General features: G+C 42.7%; 1 protein-coding gene across 1 annotated transcript in view; it reads right to left on the bottom strand.

Annotated features, from left to right (window-relative positions):
- The window catches only part of COQ8A (coenzyme Q8A), a 34966-nt gene extending 16907 nt beyond the window's left edge, over positions 1–18059 (bottom strand). The window contains exons 1-5 of the mRNA XM_008934802.3: positions 17916–18059; positions 15104–15298; positions 12399–12809; positions 11476–11542; positions 4008–4082 (exon numbers count right to left, since the gene is read on the bottom strand). Of these exons, the coding sequence (XP_008933050.1) occupies positions 4008–4082; positions 11476–11542; positions 12399–12809; positions 15104–15280 (730 nt within the window). The 5' untranslated portion in view covers positions 15281–15298; positions 17916–18059. The remainder of the gene's footprint in view (positions 1–4007; positions 4083–11475; positions 11543–12398; positions 12810–15103; positions 15299–17915) is intronic.
- Positions 18060–20260: the final 2201 nt, after the last annotated feature.

The following is a 20260-nucleotide window of genomic DNA, read 5'->3' on the forward strand; positions in this document are numbered from 1 at the left end:
ACAGAGACCTCAGGATTGAAGGCAGGTGCAGCCACAATGCCTGGAGCCCATCAGTTCTTCCCCAGCAGAGGTGGCAGGAAGACATCCTCACAAGTGCTTAACCCCCTTTTTTTTTTCTCTTTCCAAATTCAGAATCAGTGCAAACCTTTCCAAATCTGTGTGCAGCTCACAGTTGCATCACTCCTTTACCACCTTCTTTGCCACTGTCAAATGGAGAACTAGCAACTGGACTTTGTGGATATTTGTTTGTAGGAACCATCTGCCACACAAACTTTGGAGCAAGAGAAGCCTCAAGAACATAACCTAAGCACTTAGGACTAACAACCCAAGGAGATTGCATTATTCTTTTTCATAAGAAAATAACTCTGTATTCAAACCTAGGCCAAGTGCCAGCCCATTGGGGCTTTGCCTGGTATTTGTGCAGTGCCTACCACAACAGCCCAGGACAGGTCATTAATAAGTTACAAACTTAGGCTTGAACCTAGAGTCTCTTTACTAGTAACAGCAGCTGTTTATTTGGGCACTCATTTTTATTCCTGGCAATTTTTTCTGCTTTCCCATTCTCACCCTGTGTGAGTCTTGCACTGTAGATACACACACTAAATACTGAGGCTGCCATCAAGGTCACCAAGTGAACAAGGAGGTTAATTAGCTACATCAGCCTACTGAGAAAATTCCAACTGGAATCAAGTAAGCCATCCTCATTTTTAACAGAGTAAGATAAGTCAAACCACTTAAAAAACTTAAAGAGGGCAGCATTAGGGCCTTAAGCCCATTAAAAAAAAACAAAACAAAAAACCAAAAAACTAAACAAACCCACACCTACTCACAAGAATTTGGCAGTGGAAAGAATTTATGTCCAGGCCATAAGGCTTGGATGGAAAAGGAAGAAAATCACAAACTCTTGCACCAAACTTTTTTTGTTCTAGGGTAAGTCCCTGAAGAAGTGAATTGTTTATGGAAACAGAGACAATCCGAGGCAGAGTGAGAAGGGCCCTAAGGCTACTAACCAGGGGTAGGGAAATTGAGCAGGAAAAGACAGATCAGCACCAGCACAGTTACTACAGAACGTGCAGGAGGGTAGGAATTTGCAGTCCCTCAGGTAACAGTAATGGAAAGAAGAAGTACAAGCTGTGCTACTAGGATCATGTGCAGCACAGGAGTTTCTGACTGAAGGACTAGTGTTTCTAGCTTCATTTAAAAGCCGTGAAGACACTTTATACTGACTAGACAAGAGGAGGGCAAGCAAGAGAAAGCTCTTTCTCATTAGTCCTGGATGCCAAGAAAGAGTGTGAAACTCTTAGGCATGCCTTTGGGCATATACACATCACACTTGTTTAAGTCTGAAGTGCCAAGAAGTTACTATTAATATTGCAGCAGTGGGGAGAGAAATTATATCCTCGACCAGCTTCCACAGAACAGGACAATATGTCATTCTCAAAAGAGACAGGTCTTAGCCCGAGCTTATGGTGCTTGCAGCCACCCAACCTGGACACAAACACCTCAACCTGAAATCATGAAAGGGATGTAGAAGTATTTTTAAAGAAATGTTTAAGAGGTACTTATGTCAAGAGATTTCCCCCAAGAACAGCTAAGGCTGATACCATCAGAAGAACAGTAAGAAAAGGGCATCCTGGACTCATGCTGTATACATTTCTGCAGGAGCAGAACCCATGGAGATAGTTCTCATCCATGGAGTCTTACCCATCACTGTAAAATTCTGTGGAAAACACATGCAAGGACACTAGCTAGAGGCTGTACTGACTCACCTAGAGACCTTGCTGTGTCCTTGGCCTGAGAAGCTCCAAAAGAGTACGAATGTGAAAGTTTTCTACTTTTGTCTCACCTCAATAATTGCTGCTCTTGGCCCATTCTCAACCCCACTATTGCTATCATTCTCCTTTACAGCATAACCACTGCTCCAGGATCTTATCTAAGCAGACTTGACAGCAAGAGGGGGAGCAAGAACGAAAGACAAACAGCTAAAAATAAAAGTCAGGTCATTTTCTAACTCCTCTGCCTAGCATTGAAGTTGGTAGTTCTCATGGCTTTATTCTTCAATCAAGGTTTGTTCAAGAAAATCACTCTCCCCAAAGCATGACTCAATACCATAGAAGAGGCTTCTGGCATCAAGTTACAGTTACACAGGAAAATAATAATTTCCCTAGCAAGAATAAAAAAAGTCTAAAGGTGCAATTGCTATATTGCAAGAAAAAAAAGTGTTGCCTTCAAATAAAAAATAATTAAAATCATCCTTCTCATGCTGTAAGGGAGAGAAACAAAGCTCATGTTATTCCTTCAAATTTCATAGCTCTGTAAGCTCATGTTTTCACTTTGGGGTGTGCCCAATTAGAAAATAACCTGGCAAGCAGAGAAATACTAACAGTTGCACAATTTCTCCTCTGCTAAAAGCAACACAAATCACCAGCTTCCAACAGGTATCAACAACCTGTCAAACGCTGCAAGTGCTGAAAGCAAAAAGCCTTCAAGGGTTGTCTACAGGATGGGCCATGTTTGCTGGAATGTGTTTTTAAATCAAAGCAAAGCAACCCACCCAGCCTCAAATACCTCAGGTCATGGAGAGAAACAAGAACTCTTTGCTAAGGATCCTTTTTCTCTGCTGGGCTACTCTGCATTGTCTGGCTGTTAATACCTCTTGGTATTCTCTGTACCAGTAGTGTCTCAGGTGGCACACAACCCCTGCCTCACCCCTGCCTGCCCCCACAGCGAATGTGGTTCATCTCTTATGATGTAGGCTTTTGCTTTGGGTTTTTTGGTGGTTGGGGTTTTTTGTTGTTGTTGTTGTTGGGTGTTTTTTGTTCAGTTGGTAGGTATTTTAGGATACTTTTCCCCTCCAAGTTTTTTTCAGTTTTTACCCACTCCAGTGGCCCCTAGAAAAGATGTTTACACTGTCTCTGTCTTCATCATTCTCCCACCCCAAAAGACGACCAGGGCAAAGGCAGAAACTGGCTTTGGAGTAAACTACTACTGGCCACAAAGTAAAAAAACAAGGAGCCAGCAGTTGTCATTATCTCAAAGCAACACTTCTGAACGAGGAACAAATTGACTTCATTTTTACTTCTAACTACAAGTACTTAAACCTTTCATCAGCTCCCTGTGGTCACTGGCAGTAATCTAAATACACAACAACCATACCAGACCAGATGAAGACCAGCCTGCAGTAACTGTAACAAAGAACTTGACACTTTGCAGTATCCCACCAGAGCTTTTCCTGGATAAGAAACAAGGGAATGAACTGTAAACTTCAGAGTAACTTCATGTTTTCTAGAAAAGAACACCATGTACTTTCCACGCCCTAAATCATTCACCCACATACAACCGTTCAGTACCGCCATATTTTACCAACACATATGTTCAGAAGAAAGCCACCATGACATGGCCAGGTACAACTTAGGAACATTTTACCTCCAAACAAGCTGGGAAGAAAAGAGGATCAGGTCAACTTGCATGGCACAGCCTTTTGACATGTTATGAGAATCCTTCAGAAGGCATCAAAATACAGATGTTGGAAATAGATAGCTGCTATTTAACAAGAATATAAAGTGTTTTGTCTCTTTAAGAGAGAGTAGCCATCCTCCAAGTTCCTCCTAGGCAGAATACCCTTAATTTCAAACAGACTTGAACCACTATCAAAGTTTTCAGACATAGGGGCTCATCTTTAAAAAATCCTTAGGCCAAGACAATCCAAGAATGGGCACAGAGATAATATTCAAACTCAGGGGTGGCTGTGGAGAAGTAAAGCTGTACAAATTGTGCTGGCACAAACTCATTCTCTCACATTTACCTCTGACCTCTGTCTGTGTAGTGAGTGCACTTAGATGGGAGAGGAGACTGGAGATGGAGAAGGATTATGTTGAAAACAAAAACTACCCACATCCCTGTTATTCTGACTCACCATCCCAGCTTTAAAAAAAATACAACCTTGCAAGTGCAGGTAAACTCTGTCTGGGATTAAAAAAAAAAGAGAGGACATCAAAAGGGCTTACCACTGCGTTCCTCAGGTCTAAGGCTCTTCTTTGCAACTTCTGCCAATGCTCCAATGCCAAGACCAACAGCTAGTCCTTTAAAACAAGAAGAAAAAGAGCCAGGTCAGAATGAAAAAAAACTTCCAAGCCACATACAGAGGCATTTTTACAATTAACTTCAAGCCACACAGTCAAATGCACAATGGCTTGATTAGAATATGCTGTCTTTTGCAATGGAGTTATCTTCAGTCAAGAGTTTTCTCAGTTTCAGCCCAGCATGCCAGCCAGGAATCATAGGCTAGGCCAGTCTGGGACATCTGGCTTTTATAAACCACATCACAAGTGCTACTCAGAGTTCTATGCTCTGGCTGAGGTCCTGTTGTAAACTGAAATCATGGAGTTTAGAAGAAAGGGAAAAGAAAACAACTCACAAACATGGTTCTCAAAGTACAATTCTCAGGAAAGAACAGCATCCCTCTCCCCTCCCACCATGCCACCACAGCAGGGGGAAGCAAAACTGTATTTAGATGAAGTCACTGCCAGCAGAGTTTAAGGCTCTGCAACCCTGTCGAAGCACTCAGGTTTATTCATGCTCATTAGCTGTCTGTGACTTCCACAGACTCATTGACTATGATGAACAGAAACATGTTCTTTCCGAGGCTCACCTTATGCAAGCAGTGTTGTAACCTGCAATTCCAAGGAGCTGGGCTGGAGAGTAATCCTGCACAGCAACAGTAAGACCAGGAGACAAAACACCAGCACTCCACATGTACTATCTCTCTGGCAAGCAGTGAATTCCAGGGCGTTGATTCACAGCCACAGGTTAAGCTACAGCTACAAAAGAAGCGTTATCTGCCTCCACTAAACAGATCAAAGCCACTGAAGATTAAATGAGGCACAGATCTAATCATGCAGTAATCCATACTACCAAAGGTCTCATTGCCTTCCCAATCTCAAAATATTTATTTTTCTGGATAATAAATGACATGGGCAACCAGAACAGATGGTGCTCCTTCATATCTCCTCAGCAGTGATGCATCCCACCATGCCGTACTCCCACACTGCTGGCAGTACTGGGTGCACCTGTTTTCCAAGCACCCCAAGCCGTCCTTGAGGCACTACTGGACAGTTTCCCAAGTAAAACAACCACAAAACACAGTACAATGAAGGAAGCAGAGCTGACCAGCACATGGTATTTTGCACATGTGCAGGAGGAAACACATGTACACGTTTTGTGGACCCAAATCACAGCACAGATATTCTGAACTGGAAGGGACCCACAAGGATCATCGAGTCCAACTCTTAAGTGAATGGCCCATACACGGATCATACCCACAACCTTGTTGTTTTTAGCATGATGCTCTAACCAGCTGAGCTAATGTCACATTAGCAGGGAAGTCTGGGCACAAACAAGGTAACCCTCATCTTGCACTGAGTTATTCCTCTCTCCCACCAGGTAATTACAACTCTACCTCTGGGATTGTGGAAAACTTCACCCTTCCTCATCCTACAGACCAGACTAACACTCTAGGGCTCAGAAAGCAAGTACTGGACAGGGGGGTTCAGGGCCACAACACTAATTTCTCAAAATGCCACTAGATTTGTTTTCCAGGCCTCTTTCACACACCCACCCGTGGTCTAGGCATGTATTATCTGAACACAAAAAATGCTGTTATTTGTACTGGATTATTTTGTACTGGGTCTGGCTGAGATAGGAGTTTGTTTTCTTCACAGCAGCCTTTATCATGCTGTGTGCTGGATTTGTAACTAAAAGTGTTGATAAGACATCAGTGTTTTGGCTCTTGATGGACAATGTTTGCACAGCATCAAGGCTTTTTCCCACCCTGGCCCTGCAAAAAGCAGGCTGGGTGTGGGCACGAGGCTGGGAGGGCACATTCAGGACAGCTGATCCAAATCCATCAAAGGGATATCTATGCCATATAACATCCTGCTCAGCAGTAAAAGCTCGGAGAAAGGAGAATTAAAAGGTGGACATTTGGGGTTATGCTGTTTGCCTTCCCAAGTAACCACTACAAATGCTGAGGTCCTGGTTCCCAAGAAGTGGCTGGACATTTGCCTGCCAATAGGGAGTAATGAATGAACTCCTCTCACTGCTTTGCTTGCACATGGAGTTTTCTTTGCTTCACCTGTTAAACCATCTTTATCTCAACTTCCAAATTTTCTCCCTTTTGCTCTTTCTATTCCCTCATGCTGAGGGAGGAAACAAGTAAGCAGCTATGTGGGGCTTAGCTGCCAGTCAAGGTCAACCCACCACACACTGCCAGATGTTCACCTGTTACCAGGAACAAGTCAGCCCTCCAAAGAATCTGCATGGCTGTACAAAAGCACTCTCCTCCTCTGGGTCTCTAGTCTACTGACCTTGCACAAGTTGCTCCTGATGTCCATCATTTTCCTTGTCTGCAAGATGTGTGTTTCCTCCAAGATTAATCATTTTGGGACAGTTTTCAGTATTGCTGAACAGCCATGGTTCAGTACCTTGAAAAATAACTTCCCTAAGCACTTCCAAAATGCTGCTCTCCTGCATTCTGCACTTTATGCAGACAGATTATTTCAGGTCTGGAAAAGGCCACTTGGTTCTATACCAGTAGTGTGGCCCTTCAGACATTTTCCAGGCATCTCCAGCATCTGTTCCACTTCAAACCAAGGCCATCAAGAGATGATCTGGACCCAGTTTTGCTCAGGACAAATCCTCCTGCTCAGCAACTGACACAACAAAACAAACAGAAGACTGAATGGACTGTTATCACTCTGCTCAGCCTGCCAAGCCCAGGGGTGGGTGAGACCCTCCCCTGGAGCAGCATGTGCCCTGGTTTCAGTCACGTAAAACACCACAAGCACCATGCAGTACAAGCTGCCAGCTCCTCAGCTGGACAGCAGAGAGAAAAATACAATGAAAGGCTCATGAGTCGAGATAAGGACCATTATGGGCAAAACAGATTCAGCTTGGGGAAATCAGTTTAGTTTATTACCAATCAAGTCAGAGTTGGGTAATGAGAAAGAAATCCTGAATCATAAAACACCTTTCCCCACCCCTCCCTGGACTTAACTTTCCTCCTGAATTCCCTACCTCCCTCCCTTCCCCAGCAGCACAGGGGGACAGGGATGGGGGTTGCAGTCACTTCACCATATGTTGCCTCTGCCACTCCTTCCTCCTCAGGGAGAGGACTCCTCACACTCTTCCCCTGTTTCAGTGTGGAATCCCTCCCTCAGGACAATCCTCCACAAAATTCTTCAATGTGAGTCCTTTCCACAGGCTGCAGTTCTTCACAAATTGCCCCAGCATGGTCCCCTTCCACAGGGTGCAGTCCTTCAGGAACAGGCTGCTCCAGCATGGGCCCCCATGGGGTCACAGGTCCTGCCAAGGAGCCTGCTCCAGCACGGACTTCCAACAGGGACACGGCTTTCTTCAGGCATCCACCTCCTCCAGCAGGGGCTCCTCCACAAGCTGTAGGTGGATATCTGCCCCACAGTGGCCTTCCATGGGCTGCAGGGGCACAGATGCCTCACCATGGTCTTCACCACAGGCTCCAGCACCTGGAGCACCTCCTCCCCCTCCTTCTGCACTGACCTTGGTGCCTGCAGAGTTGTTTCTCTAACTCCTCTCTCCAGCTGCAACTGTGCAGGTTTTTTCCTCTTCTTAACTGTTATCCCAGAGATGCTACCACTTCTGACAGGCTCAGCCTTGGCCAGCTGCAGGTCTGTCTTGGAGCCATTTGTTGGACATGGGGAAAGTTTCTGGCAGCTTCTTACAGAAGCCACCCCGCAGCCAAAACCTTGCCATGCAAACCCAATACACACACTCACTTGTCACTCACATGACAAACTGAATCCTGCAGTAGTCAGTTCTCTATATACTTTACTAACATACCTCAAGAGGCTACAATTTTTCTTTTTTTTTTCCCCCCCAAAATTGTTAAAATCACATTAGGTCTAGACTTCACAAAATTTTCCTGAATTTTCATCTTATTATATCATTAAAAAGTAAACTCATGAACCAGGATTGAGGGAGACAGGAACTGCTTAGAAACATCAAATAACACGAGGAAGGGAGAATGGAAATAAAGATGAGATCAAGAACTGTGTGGGTGGAGCTGATGACCCATCAGGCTACAAAACAAGCATGGAACAAAAAACTGCAGAAAAATCTGTTTTGTCCATTATAATCCTGGGAATCAAAAAATAAATAAAAATCAAGGATGATATTTAGTGCTATAAATACACCTACCAGCAGTTACTCCAGCTGCTGCAAGAAGCATACAAAAATACATATAAAGGACAAAGGAGTTCAGTTGGGCTGATCACAAAGAAACAGTAGTTCAGTATTACATGCAAGTGTTGGTAAAAAAGATCTTCAGTCTTTCCAGTAGATGTTCTTTGCTTGTAGAAGAGGTGAGAAGTCAGGCAAATTCTGCAATCCAAGTATTTCTGCCTCCTGTTACTAATTTGTCTACCACCCACCAGAGTGTCCTGACATCATGGTTGAGACATGGCTGAATATTCCCTCTAACACTGGGGAGGACAAAAAAAACCCATGCAAAGACAAGAGGAGGCGTGATTCAAGTGTGAATATACCAATATCATGGGAATTCAACTATCTGAACCCTACGAATAGCTACACGAACTCTGTTTTTGACCTACTCATCATCTTTCCATCTTCTCCTAAAGCCTAAAATGATATTGTTCTAATATGGAAATAAAGAAAAAAAGTGGGTTTTAACAACAACAAAAAAAAGTCAGAGTCAAATGCTAGTTTGACTAGTGTGGAGATTATAGGATAAGAATCCACCTAAACCATTTTATTTCCCAGAATGGAGTCTTCAAATGAAGATGGCACCCTGAAGCACACAAGAAAAATCCTGCACAAAAAGCTTACTTGCTTTAAATATTGTACATGTTACCTCTTGCATCACTCCTGAGAATAACACCCAGGAAGGACTGACAGTGAGGACAGTAAGAGGCACACAGCACTGCCTTTCCTTGCTCATGGTCTAAGAGGAAAACAAACAACCATAACCCAAAGTTCACCAACAACTTCAGACAAAAAAAAAAACAGGTAAGAGCAAATGGTAGGCCACTGCTCCTGCCATCGGCTAATGTTTCATGGCTTAAGCATGTAAAAGGCTTCACAAAAATGCAATTTGAAAAGAACATTTCTCATCACATAAGAGCCAGTAAGGAAAAGACACATTCTAATTGGCTCATGGGGTTTCACAATTGCACTGGATGTCTCAAGAAAAAAAAACACTCTAAACTTGGAGCAAAGAGCAAACAGGAGCTGTTCCTCACTATAAATGGAGTTGTCTTCCCCGTCCCCTGCATCCAACCTGGCCTTGAACACTTCCAGGGATGGAGCATTCACAACTTCTCTGGGCAATCTGATTCAGTGCCTCATCACCCTCACAGTAAAGAATTTCTAAACCTGCCCCCTGTCAGTTTAAAGCCATTACCCCTTGTTCTGTTACTACATGCCCCTTTAAAAAGCCCCAAAACATTACCAAAGAATATCTTAAATTGAAAAAAACTACCTATAGACCACGTGTTGTTTGTTAAGCCACTGTACTGACTGTACTATTTCTCTTTGCTGTTGCAAGTTAAAATTCAGAGGGAAAGACAAACAATAAATGCTAACAAGTGACTGCAGAGCCCAGAGTACCTGAACACCTTCTTTGTAACATGATTTCCCCCAAAAGCACTCAAAGACCTCTGTCTTGCCAGCAATTTTAATCATATAAAGCAGACAACTGGAGGAGAAGAGCAAGACCAAAAAAAAAAAAAACAAATTACAGAGATAAGTCTGGAGCTGCTGCTTATAAACAATCTCTTTCTTTCTTACTCTCCCTTTGAGGTTTTGGTTTGATGAAGCTATTTGTTTTGGTTTCTACCTTGAGGTTAGGAGAAGACAGGTAGTTAGTTGTACTTTCCCTAGAAGCATGAGTCAGCCTTCCCTCATGCAACAGCCTTGGGTGCCAAAAGCTGGAGCATAAAGCAACAGCACTGGAACCAAAAGTTCACAGAAAATTTGGTCATCTGCCACTTCACATCCACCAGCCCACCAGCTGTCATCAAGCAGCAACAGATGAATTCAGAAGATGACAGCTAAAAGTATTGTGACACTTTTCATAAAATTCAAGGCTAGATTAGAAGAGAGACCTGTATGCTACTAGAGCTTAGGAACAGGTGAGTTTTAAAGTGATGCCTTGTTACTCCAAAAAGCAGATCATGAACCCTGCTTCCCTTTAAGGAATACTAAGCATGCCGTGAAGCAAGGGTGCCTGCAGTGAACTACAGGGTTAAAGAAATCTGACAAGCATGAAAAACTTATCACAAAACTCACTTGCTGTTTATTCCTGCACTGCACAGAATCAGTCCCCGCCCCCAACTCCTCCTAGTGTGCATATTAGTCTGACAAAGGGACACACAGAGAAAGAATAATTGTTTTTTTATATAATAGTTGATTTGAATTACATTTGACAGGTTATTTTTCTTTCTTCTGGGATCTGTAACACAAGGATGTCTACTTTGTACATGTGCTTCTCTATCAAATTTTGTGGAAGAGAATCACAAGAGCCACAAGAGACTGCTCACAACCTAGATAGGCTGCTATCATCTCAAAACACTACAGTCACAAAAAACCCCAACCACAGCAACAAAGAGACAACTCACCTAAGGATTAGTTAAGTAAGACTAGTTGCATTCATCTTTCCACCTGCCATACTGTGATAGTTCCCTTTTTCTCAGGAATGAGTCCTTCAATGGCTTTGGATATAAGACATTATATGAGCATCACCTGTTAATATTTCTGAAGATATTTAGTTGCTTTTTGACATGGTAAGTCCCATTCTGCATGTAAAATTCACTTAGGTTTCAGCTAGCTGGATCTTACAAGCTCAGAATTTACATCTTTCCTGGGAGAAAAGGGTTTATAAGCAATGGCTCAGTAAATCAAACCTTGACTGTTATCATCTTCCCACTCTCAAAAAGCACTACCAAAGGGATATGTTTGATGTTTAACCACTGTTCAGAGAAATAGCAAGGATAAGGTTGAGAAAGGTTATTTAAAATAACAGCTGCTCCAGCTATCTCTCCTTGACAGTAACAACACTATAAGGACTTGGAGGAAAGTTTCCTCAATAAAGAAATCACATGTGCAGGACCAGGGTATTTGTACAGGCTGGGGAACAACCTGCACCTCACTTTCATTAAAACAGCACAGTCTAGTATGTGCTACCATGAAGATGTGCAGCTCTGCTATGCACTCCCAAATCATCTGCCCTACACTTTTTAAGAGTAATGGAAAAGCCAAATCAAGCTCTGAGCTAACTAGTTGTTTGTGGGAAAGCACTTTCCTACCGAAAGCTTAACCAGAAAACAGAAGGACCTAGTGCTTCAGCAGGAGCACTGTCACAGCCGGCCATTAACCAGTAGGTGCAAGGGCAGTGGCACGGCCCACGTGGGTGTGCAAACTGACCTCCAAAGTTGGCGAGCCGTCCGATCCTCGTGACAGGAACCTTCCTCTCCCGGGCCCGCTCACTGAGCTGCAGCAGAGAGAGGGGGAAAGGAAAAACAAAGAAATCCACAAATTAACTGGGCACATAGGCGAAGTCAGAGTGCAACTCGGAGCACTTGAACAACTCTACGCTACAGACAACTTTATATCTGTTGAGAGATTTGTCAAGTGAATACAGTCCAGAACTGACATACCCTGAACTGAAACACACACTAAGCAGAGGAGCAGATGAGAGGGTGGGAAAGATAGAAGAGCTGACAACCACGTTCGGAAACCCCATTTTTACTTTCAGCTCAGCAGCCCCTGTATTTTGAACCCAGAAAAAGCTGCGCAATCCTAACCCAAACTCCTTTCCACACATGGAACTAAAACTCATGGAAGGTTATCAGGTTCTCAGTACCATAGACAATTCCTCCACACACAACAGCTGCAGCAGCAGAGGCAATATCCTGGGTGAGTGCACCCACAGTAGCATCTGATAATGGATTTGGGGAAGGAGGCAGAAGGTCAGAGTAGATGGCAAGTACCACTGTGAGTTCTGCTGCAACATATATCAATAAATACATTGAGTCTTCATATTCCAGTGAATGAAAGGAGAGCTCCCATTAATATAAAAGGGAAGTCTAACCCTATGTATGCTTTTTAAACATCTTCTCACATCAGATTATCTGACAGAAGGGGCAACTGTGAAAAGAGAGCCTGAAAAGCTATCAACAGAACAAATATCACACAGATCAGAGCTAATGAGCACTGATACTTCCCTCTTTTGCCTTCATAAAAGGGAATAGCAGAAAAGGAAGAAATGAGAGAAACACAGGAGAAGGTTAGTAAGGACAATCAAGTATAGAAACCACAGTACTGAGAACATAATTAAAAGAACATACCATCTGTTTGTAGGGTTTCTGCTCTGAACCTGTTTTGGCCTGTCTGGCTTTATCAATATCTTCAGCTGTTAATCCACCAACAGAGGAATGGTCTTGGTGAAAAGCCCTATTTTGTCCAAAGGGAGCAGCAAAAGGATTGCCAGGGTCCCTAATGCCTCCAAATAACCTTGCATCCATTTTGGGAGGGAAAGGCTTCTGACCCACACCAGAATCTCCAGTCATATCAACACTTCTAAAAGGTCCATTTGTTGTGTAAGAGTAAGCAGGGCCTTCACTGCTGTGTTCATGAGATTTGCCAGGGGCAGTGGAGAAGTCCATTGGAGCATCTGATGGTTCTCGGGCTGAGAAGTCATAGTCTTTCCCAAAATCCTCACTGAGATCAGTAAAGTTCTCCTGCTGTTTGCCTAGTTCCTGCAAACAATAACAGAATTACTTTCAGAAAAGATCTTAAAACATGCTCCCTACCATCCATGAATCTCAGAGATGGGCATGCAACTATGCTGTCATGTCTCCACAATGATTTGTAGAGACACTGGCACTGCAGATATTCACAGTAAGAGACAAGAAAAAGGAGACACCAAGGACCCCTGGAATCTCTGGCAGTCTTTTAAATCCACTGATGGGACTAATTTGTTAACAGCTTCTCAAATACCCATAACTAGAGATGCTTTATTCTATATACACTGAAGGGTCACTAAATGTGCAGTTCACTGGAAGCAATACACTGCTCAGTAACAAGAGGTGATGGGAGTTGCAATATCACATAAAATGTACCTAGGAGGGATAACAAAAAACTAAACCTTGTAACATTCAGTTCTTCCCTCTACCATGTTCCCTCCTCCCATTCTGTCCCCCGAGTCAAGCAACATCAGCACTTTCAAACCCAAAGCCACCCAAAGCAAAACCAGATACCTACTTACAGGCAGGGTAAGTTCATGGCCATGATACAACCAACTGCAAAACACATTTCATTATTCAACCACTAAACTATGGCAGGGCTTGCTGTCATCCCAAAATAAATAAAATTTTGTGCCTGAAGCAGGGATAACAGCATCAGGCACAGCAACACTCAAAGCAAGCTTCTCATGACAATTTTCTTTCTTCTCTTCTGACCTGCAAAAGCTGCCCCATTAAGTCCAGATATTTCTCACCATTTTTCAATATAAAAAAATAAATGAAGTCAGCAGCAGAGCATTATCTCCTGTTTACTCATTACTTGACATATTCCAGTTACCCATCTCAGCAGTGGCAATACCATGGAATAACTGATGACTATTACAACCAGTCAACAGGAGTTTAAATCCTGCTGTGGTCAGGCCAGCAGGCAGCATATTTCAGGCTCTTTCCTAAATACTAATTAAATTTCCCTTCCCTGGAGAAAAAAAAAACAGAACATGGTCTTTCCTGTTATTCAGCAGGTCTCATGCTATTTTGAACTTCAACATCACAGCAGCAGGGAGAGGAAAAATATGTTTACAGATGGGGACTGTGGCCACAGTACTGACCAATTATTTCAAGCAAGAAGGCCTCTCTACTTCCATACTTACATTTTTAATGTCAGTAAGCTAAAACCCTGTTACCTAATGTAAAAGCTTTCCTCTCTTCAAAACAGAAAATGTTGTACCTTTAGATTTCTTACCAAGCCCTGCTTTGGCAACAGCTTCTCTTGCAACTCACTTACAGAACACAGGGCTGCAGGGTACTGCAGGTGTGCTCATGGGGCCTCACTTTTGCAGAGAAACATGCACAGAAACAGAAGAACATCACCTCTCTCTCGGGCGCAAAAGAAGGACAATGGCAAGACAAAGCACTATGTCCATAAACAAACACACAAGTTAGTTCTACTGCAAGCTTAAACAGAACCAGGAAAATACAGGCCTAGATTCTAGGACTGAAGCTATAGATTTGCCATGATAGTCTAAGGTCTTTGCATTAAAAAAAGTCAAAACATCATTCATTAGTTTCTGCTTCAAAAAAGATGATCTGAGCTACACTATTTTTTTAAAGGATGATAAAGGATGATAATTTTTAATAAAGAGGAGTTCCTCAGACAAGCCCCATGTTTTTCAGAGATGGTAACACAGCAAATGTGAAGCTCTTATAAATCTACCCCTATCTCTGCTGACAGAAGCTGCTGATTATAGGGCAAAAAAAAAAAAAATGTTCCTCATTTGAAAATCAGTTCTGAAAATCCAGCCTGGGCTGTAAGTGATGAACATGCAAACACCTGACCCTGAGCCATCCTGAAAAACATCACCAATTCTGCCAAGAAAGCAAGCAGCACCGAGATAAATCCAATGCACTATAAAAGAGCTCATTCATTTATTCAAGGAGTAGTAACCAATGCCTGAAGTTTAAAGGAGACTTTAAATAACAAAGCTGCTCGCCAATCTTAGCAAGAGCTTGATCTTTGACAAGATGAGGTGAACAGAGCACTTTTCATTTCCAGCATGTCTTAAACACTCAGTAATGGAAACAGAAACACTCTGCAGTAACATTTCTCTCCCATTCCTGTCCAAGCACCTACGGCACACCACAGATCCCAAAGAATTCCCAGAGTATTGCAACATTTGTATTATCGATCCAGTACTCGAGCTATTTTTGTTCATGATCCAAGTTCCTAGTCACTTACACAACAAAACCAAAAAAGTACTGAAGTAAAAGCAAACTATCAGATTAGACTGTGCACAAAGAGCTTTGCTTACCTGCATTTTCCCCAGGGCAGAACTGAACTGTTCCTCAGCAGTGGCCTGGAGATTCCTTGCAATGGTAACTGCATCGCCCCCAAGGAGCACCTGCCGAAGCTGTCCTGCTTGGGTTTCTAGGATTGCTTTACTGAGCTTTGTCAGGCCTCTCATGACCATGATGGCATCACCCGCCATGAATGACGTCTTTCCGTGCTGAAAGATAAAGAAGAAGGGGTAGGGGAGGCAAGATGTCAAGGAACAAGTTTGTAATGAGTTTCAAGTCACCTAAGAGCCAGCAGCATATTCTCAACATCTCTCTTTCTGCTTTGGCAACCAGCCCCCCTGGGAATCTGTCTGCAGCTTGGATAGGACACAGGCCAGGCTGAATGACAGCAAGTTAGCTGACCTCACCGGGCAAAGAGAGAACTGCCCTTGTGGGTGTTCATGAGTTAGGATAACTTTCCAGCACTCCACACAAATATCCAAGTTACTACTGACCAGGGAAAGCAAAGATAGGTAAATGCCAGTAAACACTGCAAAGATGGTCTTGATTCTTTCAAGATGTCTGAAGAGGATTAAAAACATTAGCATTTGACCTCTAATTACTATGAGTCCCTGCAACATGTTCTTGGGGCCTGACAGCGCTGACAAAGCACTGTCACATTCCATTTCTGCCCTAGAGCTATGCCTCCTCCTCCAGCCAAATTTCTTCACTCCCACACCAATGGTTAAGCATTGCCTGTCCTCCAAAGGTAGTCTGCTCCATCCCCAACATACTCTGCTATTTTTAACTGGAAACTTAAGCATGCTCAGAAGATCTACCTACCCCAGCATTTGCAAAGTGCTGAATTTCTTAGTCCCCCTTCTTTTTCAGGGAGCATTCCAGTTCAGACTCTTAACAGCCTGTTCCGTTTCAATGTCTTTAAATACAAACTTGACACTGTAGGATGCACGACAGAGTGTGTCTGAGAACAGTAATTTCCATCCATTTCTTTGCCTCAGCCTGAAACCAAGCTCAGGTTCAGAACACCAGCTCCCCCAAACCACTGTGGTTCATGTAAAAGAAAACCAGGAGTGGCCAGGGTGTAAAACCCATTTTGCAAGGGAGATTTTCACCTGCTCATTTCACTCATCTTCTACACCTTTAAAGCACAGCCAGGGTCACGGTTCCAGGGCTGGCTCAGTTGCACATCCTCCCATCTTTACTGACACAGAAGACACAGCAGTTGGCACAAGATGCTGACTAAGGTTCAACCTTGCCCATACAGCATTCTCTATATTGATTTGGAGAAATTCTGACTGCAGTAGGTACCAAGCACTAGTCTAAGGCCACATATTTAAGTTATTTCCTAGGTAGGTACACAGGTATCAATTCATTTTTAGAAGGTAACCCGTCAACATGCACATGTGCACTTCAACTATAAACATTAATACACTGGCATGGTACAAGTGATCCTGAGTCAACAGTACACATGGCATTATGCTCAGCTCCAGAGCACAAGCAACTAGATCCAGTTACCTTCTTGGGAAACACAAAGCCTGATAACAGCAGACAGGTTTGTGAGACAGTCATGCAGGAGAAGAATGGACTGCTAAAGCTAAATTTCTGGCTAAGTACACAATTTTGCTGCAATCACACAGGAGCATGGATTACTAGAGCTGAATTTCAGAGACACATTATTATGCAAATGCGGGATAAAGCCCAGTTACTGGAATATTTGTTCAACAACTGTTAATCAGTGATCAAAATCAGGGACAACCACTGCAGCCAGGGAGTGCTGCACATTACATGCTTTAGATACGGTGTTAGAAAGACAGTCAGGTGCTTACAATGAATCTCAGTTTAATGGGTTAGCTGTAAAAATAAAAATCAAGCCCACACAGGTTATTATTCTGTGGTTCTCTTTACAAAATCTACCTGTGCACTCGCTCCAGACCTGTAAGAAGTGTTACTCCTGAATCTCTCCAGAGTTTAATCACTAGCATTGGTTTTAACGTTGTATAATGCACTTTTAAACTCAAAAGCTGCCTGTCAGGTAAGGAAGTGTACTCTGTCAACAGGAAGTGTTTTTTACCCCCACATCTTCACACTGGAAATTTCCACATGGATCTCACTCAAAGCATCTGCAGGCGGTCCTTGCAATTCAGAGCCAGGCAAAGAAACCAGCCAAGAACCCAGTACTGTCCCAGCTGAAATGAGACCATTCAAAGGTTGCCACTGCTAAGAAATAAGTGCTTTTGTGGCTGTAAGTATTAGCAGCACAGGAAAGCTTGAATGCAAAAAGTTCATTCTCTCCCTCCCTCACAAAAAGGGCAACAAAAGTAATGCAATATAGATCAGTGTACACTCAGACAACACACACAAAAACATCCACTTTTAATATGGATTCTTTCTATCAACAATACTAAAACCATATCCTCCTTTCACCCACAAACAGCTGAAGATGTAGTCATGAAGTGACACGATATGTTAAATGTGAGTTTTTTAAAAAAATAAATCTTCCAACAAAATTTCAGGGAAGCTAATGCAACCACGAGTGAAAAACATACATTGTATAATGTGCATTCAACCCCCCATTGCTAAATATATCAACAGCAAGGAGGACCCTGTACAGATTTGGCTACAAGACACCGTACTGGGCACACTGCAGTCCCATTTTCCAGGCACAGCAGTTATAACCACCTAGGTACTAGCCAAGTGATTTGTCAGCTCAGAAGCATCAGCAACATGCTCCTACGTGGCACTGCCAAAGGACAGGCTATTCTAACAGGATATTTATCCCAGCACCTTACTGAAACCCAGGCCTCTGTGGAGGAAACACAAGCTTACAGGCAACCAACTTGTTTTCAGTGATCTCCAGATCCTCAGCGGGCAGCTCACAGACCCAAATGGAAATCACAGTATAAGCACAAAGGCAAGGCACGGCTCAAGGAGGACTTCAAAGGTCAAATCCAAGAACAGTCACCAACAAATAAAGGCTGAAATAGAAGAACATATTTTCAGAAGCAAGACCCTACTCCTGTTTTCGAACAGAATTGTGGCTGTAAGCCATCTCCTTCCATTCCTTTTGAATACCAAGTCCTCACCTTTAACAAAGCATGGTCAGGAAAAAGCAGCAGAAAAAAACAACTGTACCACAATGATTAATCCTTCAGCAACAGGCATCAGGAGCAAGAAAACATTCAGGTACAGTCTACAGCCATCATCAAGCAATATGAAAGTGGGAGCTAAGAAGTGCAATGAAAACTGAATTGATACTAGATACATTTTCCTCAAGTGGAAAAAATCCCAGGTTATCTAGTTCTGTAGACCCTACATTTAGCAGGACATGTTGGTTAGTTATCATAGCCAAAAGAAGAAAGCATGAAAGAAAATATACACTAGATAATCAAGAAGGTAAAAGACACAAAAAATAACTAAGAATTAGAAAAATTACCTTTTTTCTTCAATGAAAAAGCAATAAGCACAAGCAAGGCCAAGAGACATAAAAACTGAGATAGAGGAAGCACACACTTTCAAGAAGGCTGATACTACCCCAACACTACACTTGTGTTAATACCCAGTGCAGACAGCAGAAAAGGGATTTTTTCCCCCCCTGAGGCAAGTTCTATTCATACCCCTACTAAATCAATAAATAGTGTAAGCAAGCTCTATCAGAAACAGATTTAGTGAGTGGTTTCAAACGGAATTAGTGCAAGTGTACAAAGTCTGTAACACACTGACCTGTCCCGAGGATTCATTATCCAGTGCTAGCAAAGTAGGTCACTAGGGCCAGGGATTACAGACAAGTCAGCTGTGTCTATGTTAGCTGTCAGTGTCCCTAACCTGGACTGAAGAGGGTTGACAAGTGTTCATCGTGAGCCACTTTACAAAAATAGGCAGGGTCACCAGTTTTGGCTAAGTAAGCTTCTCATAGTTGAATGAGCCCCTGGAAAACACCCACACCTTCTAGCGCGAGCAGGCTCGAGCCAAGCCATCCTTAGACACGGGGCACGGTCCACACGGCAGGCAGAGGGGCTTGTACAGGTTACAAGCCACACCGGTAGGTAAACCAACTCCTGACATTGCACCTGATTTAGAGCCCTGTTGTAACAGCAAAACTAAATCAATGCCTGGGATGCTCCTATGTGCAACAACCACCTGCAAGACAAGCCACAATCCTCTATAGCGACTAGCTGCAGTGTATTCTTTCCCTTCTTCAACATGCCCGATTACCAAACTTAAGGCTTAAGAAAGTGTAACAAGACACTCAGTGTATCAGAGGCCAATAACAGAAACAGAAAGCTTCACAACAGGCAACAGATGAAATCATATATTTGTCCTGCTTTAAAAAACACATTCCTCCATTCATTTCTTTTCCACATGCTAACATGCTCCTACAGACAGAGACCTGCAGCTCACCTACTGTTGAGTAATTAAAAAAAAAAAAACCAAACAAAACCAATCAAACAAAACCCCAGCAGTTTTACCCTGAAGTATTTCTCCTTCAGGTCTGTAGAAGTTTTAGTTGCCTTCTTTATCTTCAACTTTTATTTTAAATAAATTAAACAAAAATGAATAATATTAGGCTGGACAGGTAGTAAGGCAGATAATTAAATATCACGCTTCAGGAAGAGGAAACAGCCTCTATACCTCCCCCCTGCTGCTATCCTTTATTCAATCACTGTTATCTTAGTTGTATCTAAACAAGGACTATAACCTTGGCATCAGTGTTATAACCACCCACACCATCAGAACAAGTGTGGCAACAGTATACTGAAATAAAACTAACAAGCACCACAAAAAAGATACAGAAGACCAGGTACTCAGCACATTGTTCCATGGCCATAAACTAACAGTAGACTAAGTTAAAAATAAGTATTATTCATTAAGCTGCTCTGTAACTGTTCTTCCACAGATTTTTTTTCCATTTCTTTTTATGTGTGTTGCCATATCAACCCTTTCATGTGATCCTTTCACTTATGGCCTTTTTCAGTTCCATCACACACCTCCCCACCAGTTCCTTTGATAGCAGATTTCCAGGTCCCTGCCTAGATGTATTTTCATTAGCTGGATTCCTTGGATTGCAGCTGACCCAAATTTTAACCATGCAGGGCACAAAACCTGCATTTTAAAAGGAGGAAGTTGCCATCATCCTTTAAATTGAACTGAAAATCTACCTTGCTTATCCTTCA

Source organism: Manacus vitellinus, unplaced genomic scaffold (assembly GCF_001715985.3).
Source record: "Manacus vitellinus isolate BGI_N305 unplaced genomic scaffold, ASM171598v3 scaffold_8_pilon, whole genome shotgun sequence".
Classification (NCBI taxonomy): Eukaryota; Metazoa; Chordata; class Aves; order Passeriformes; family Pipridae; genus Manacus; species Manacus vitellinus.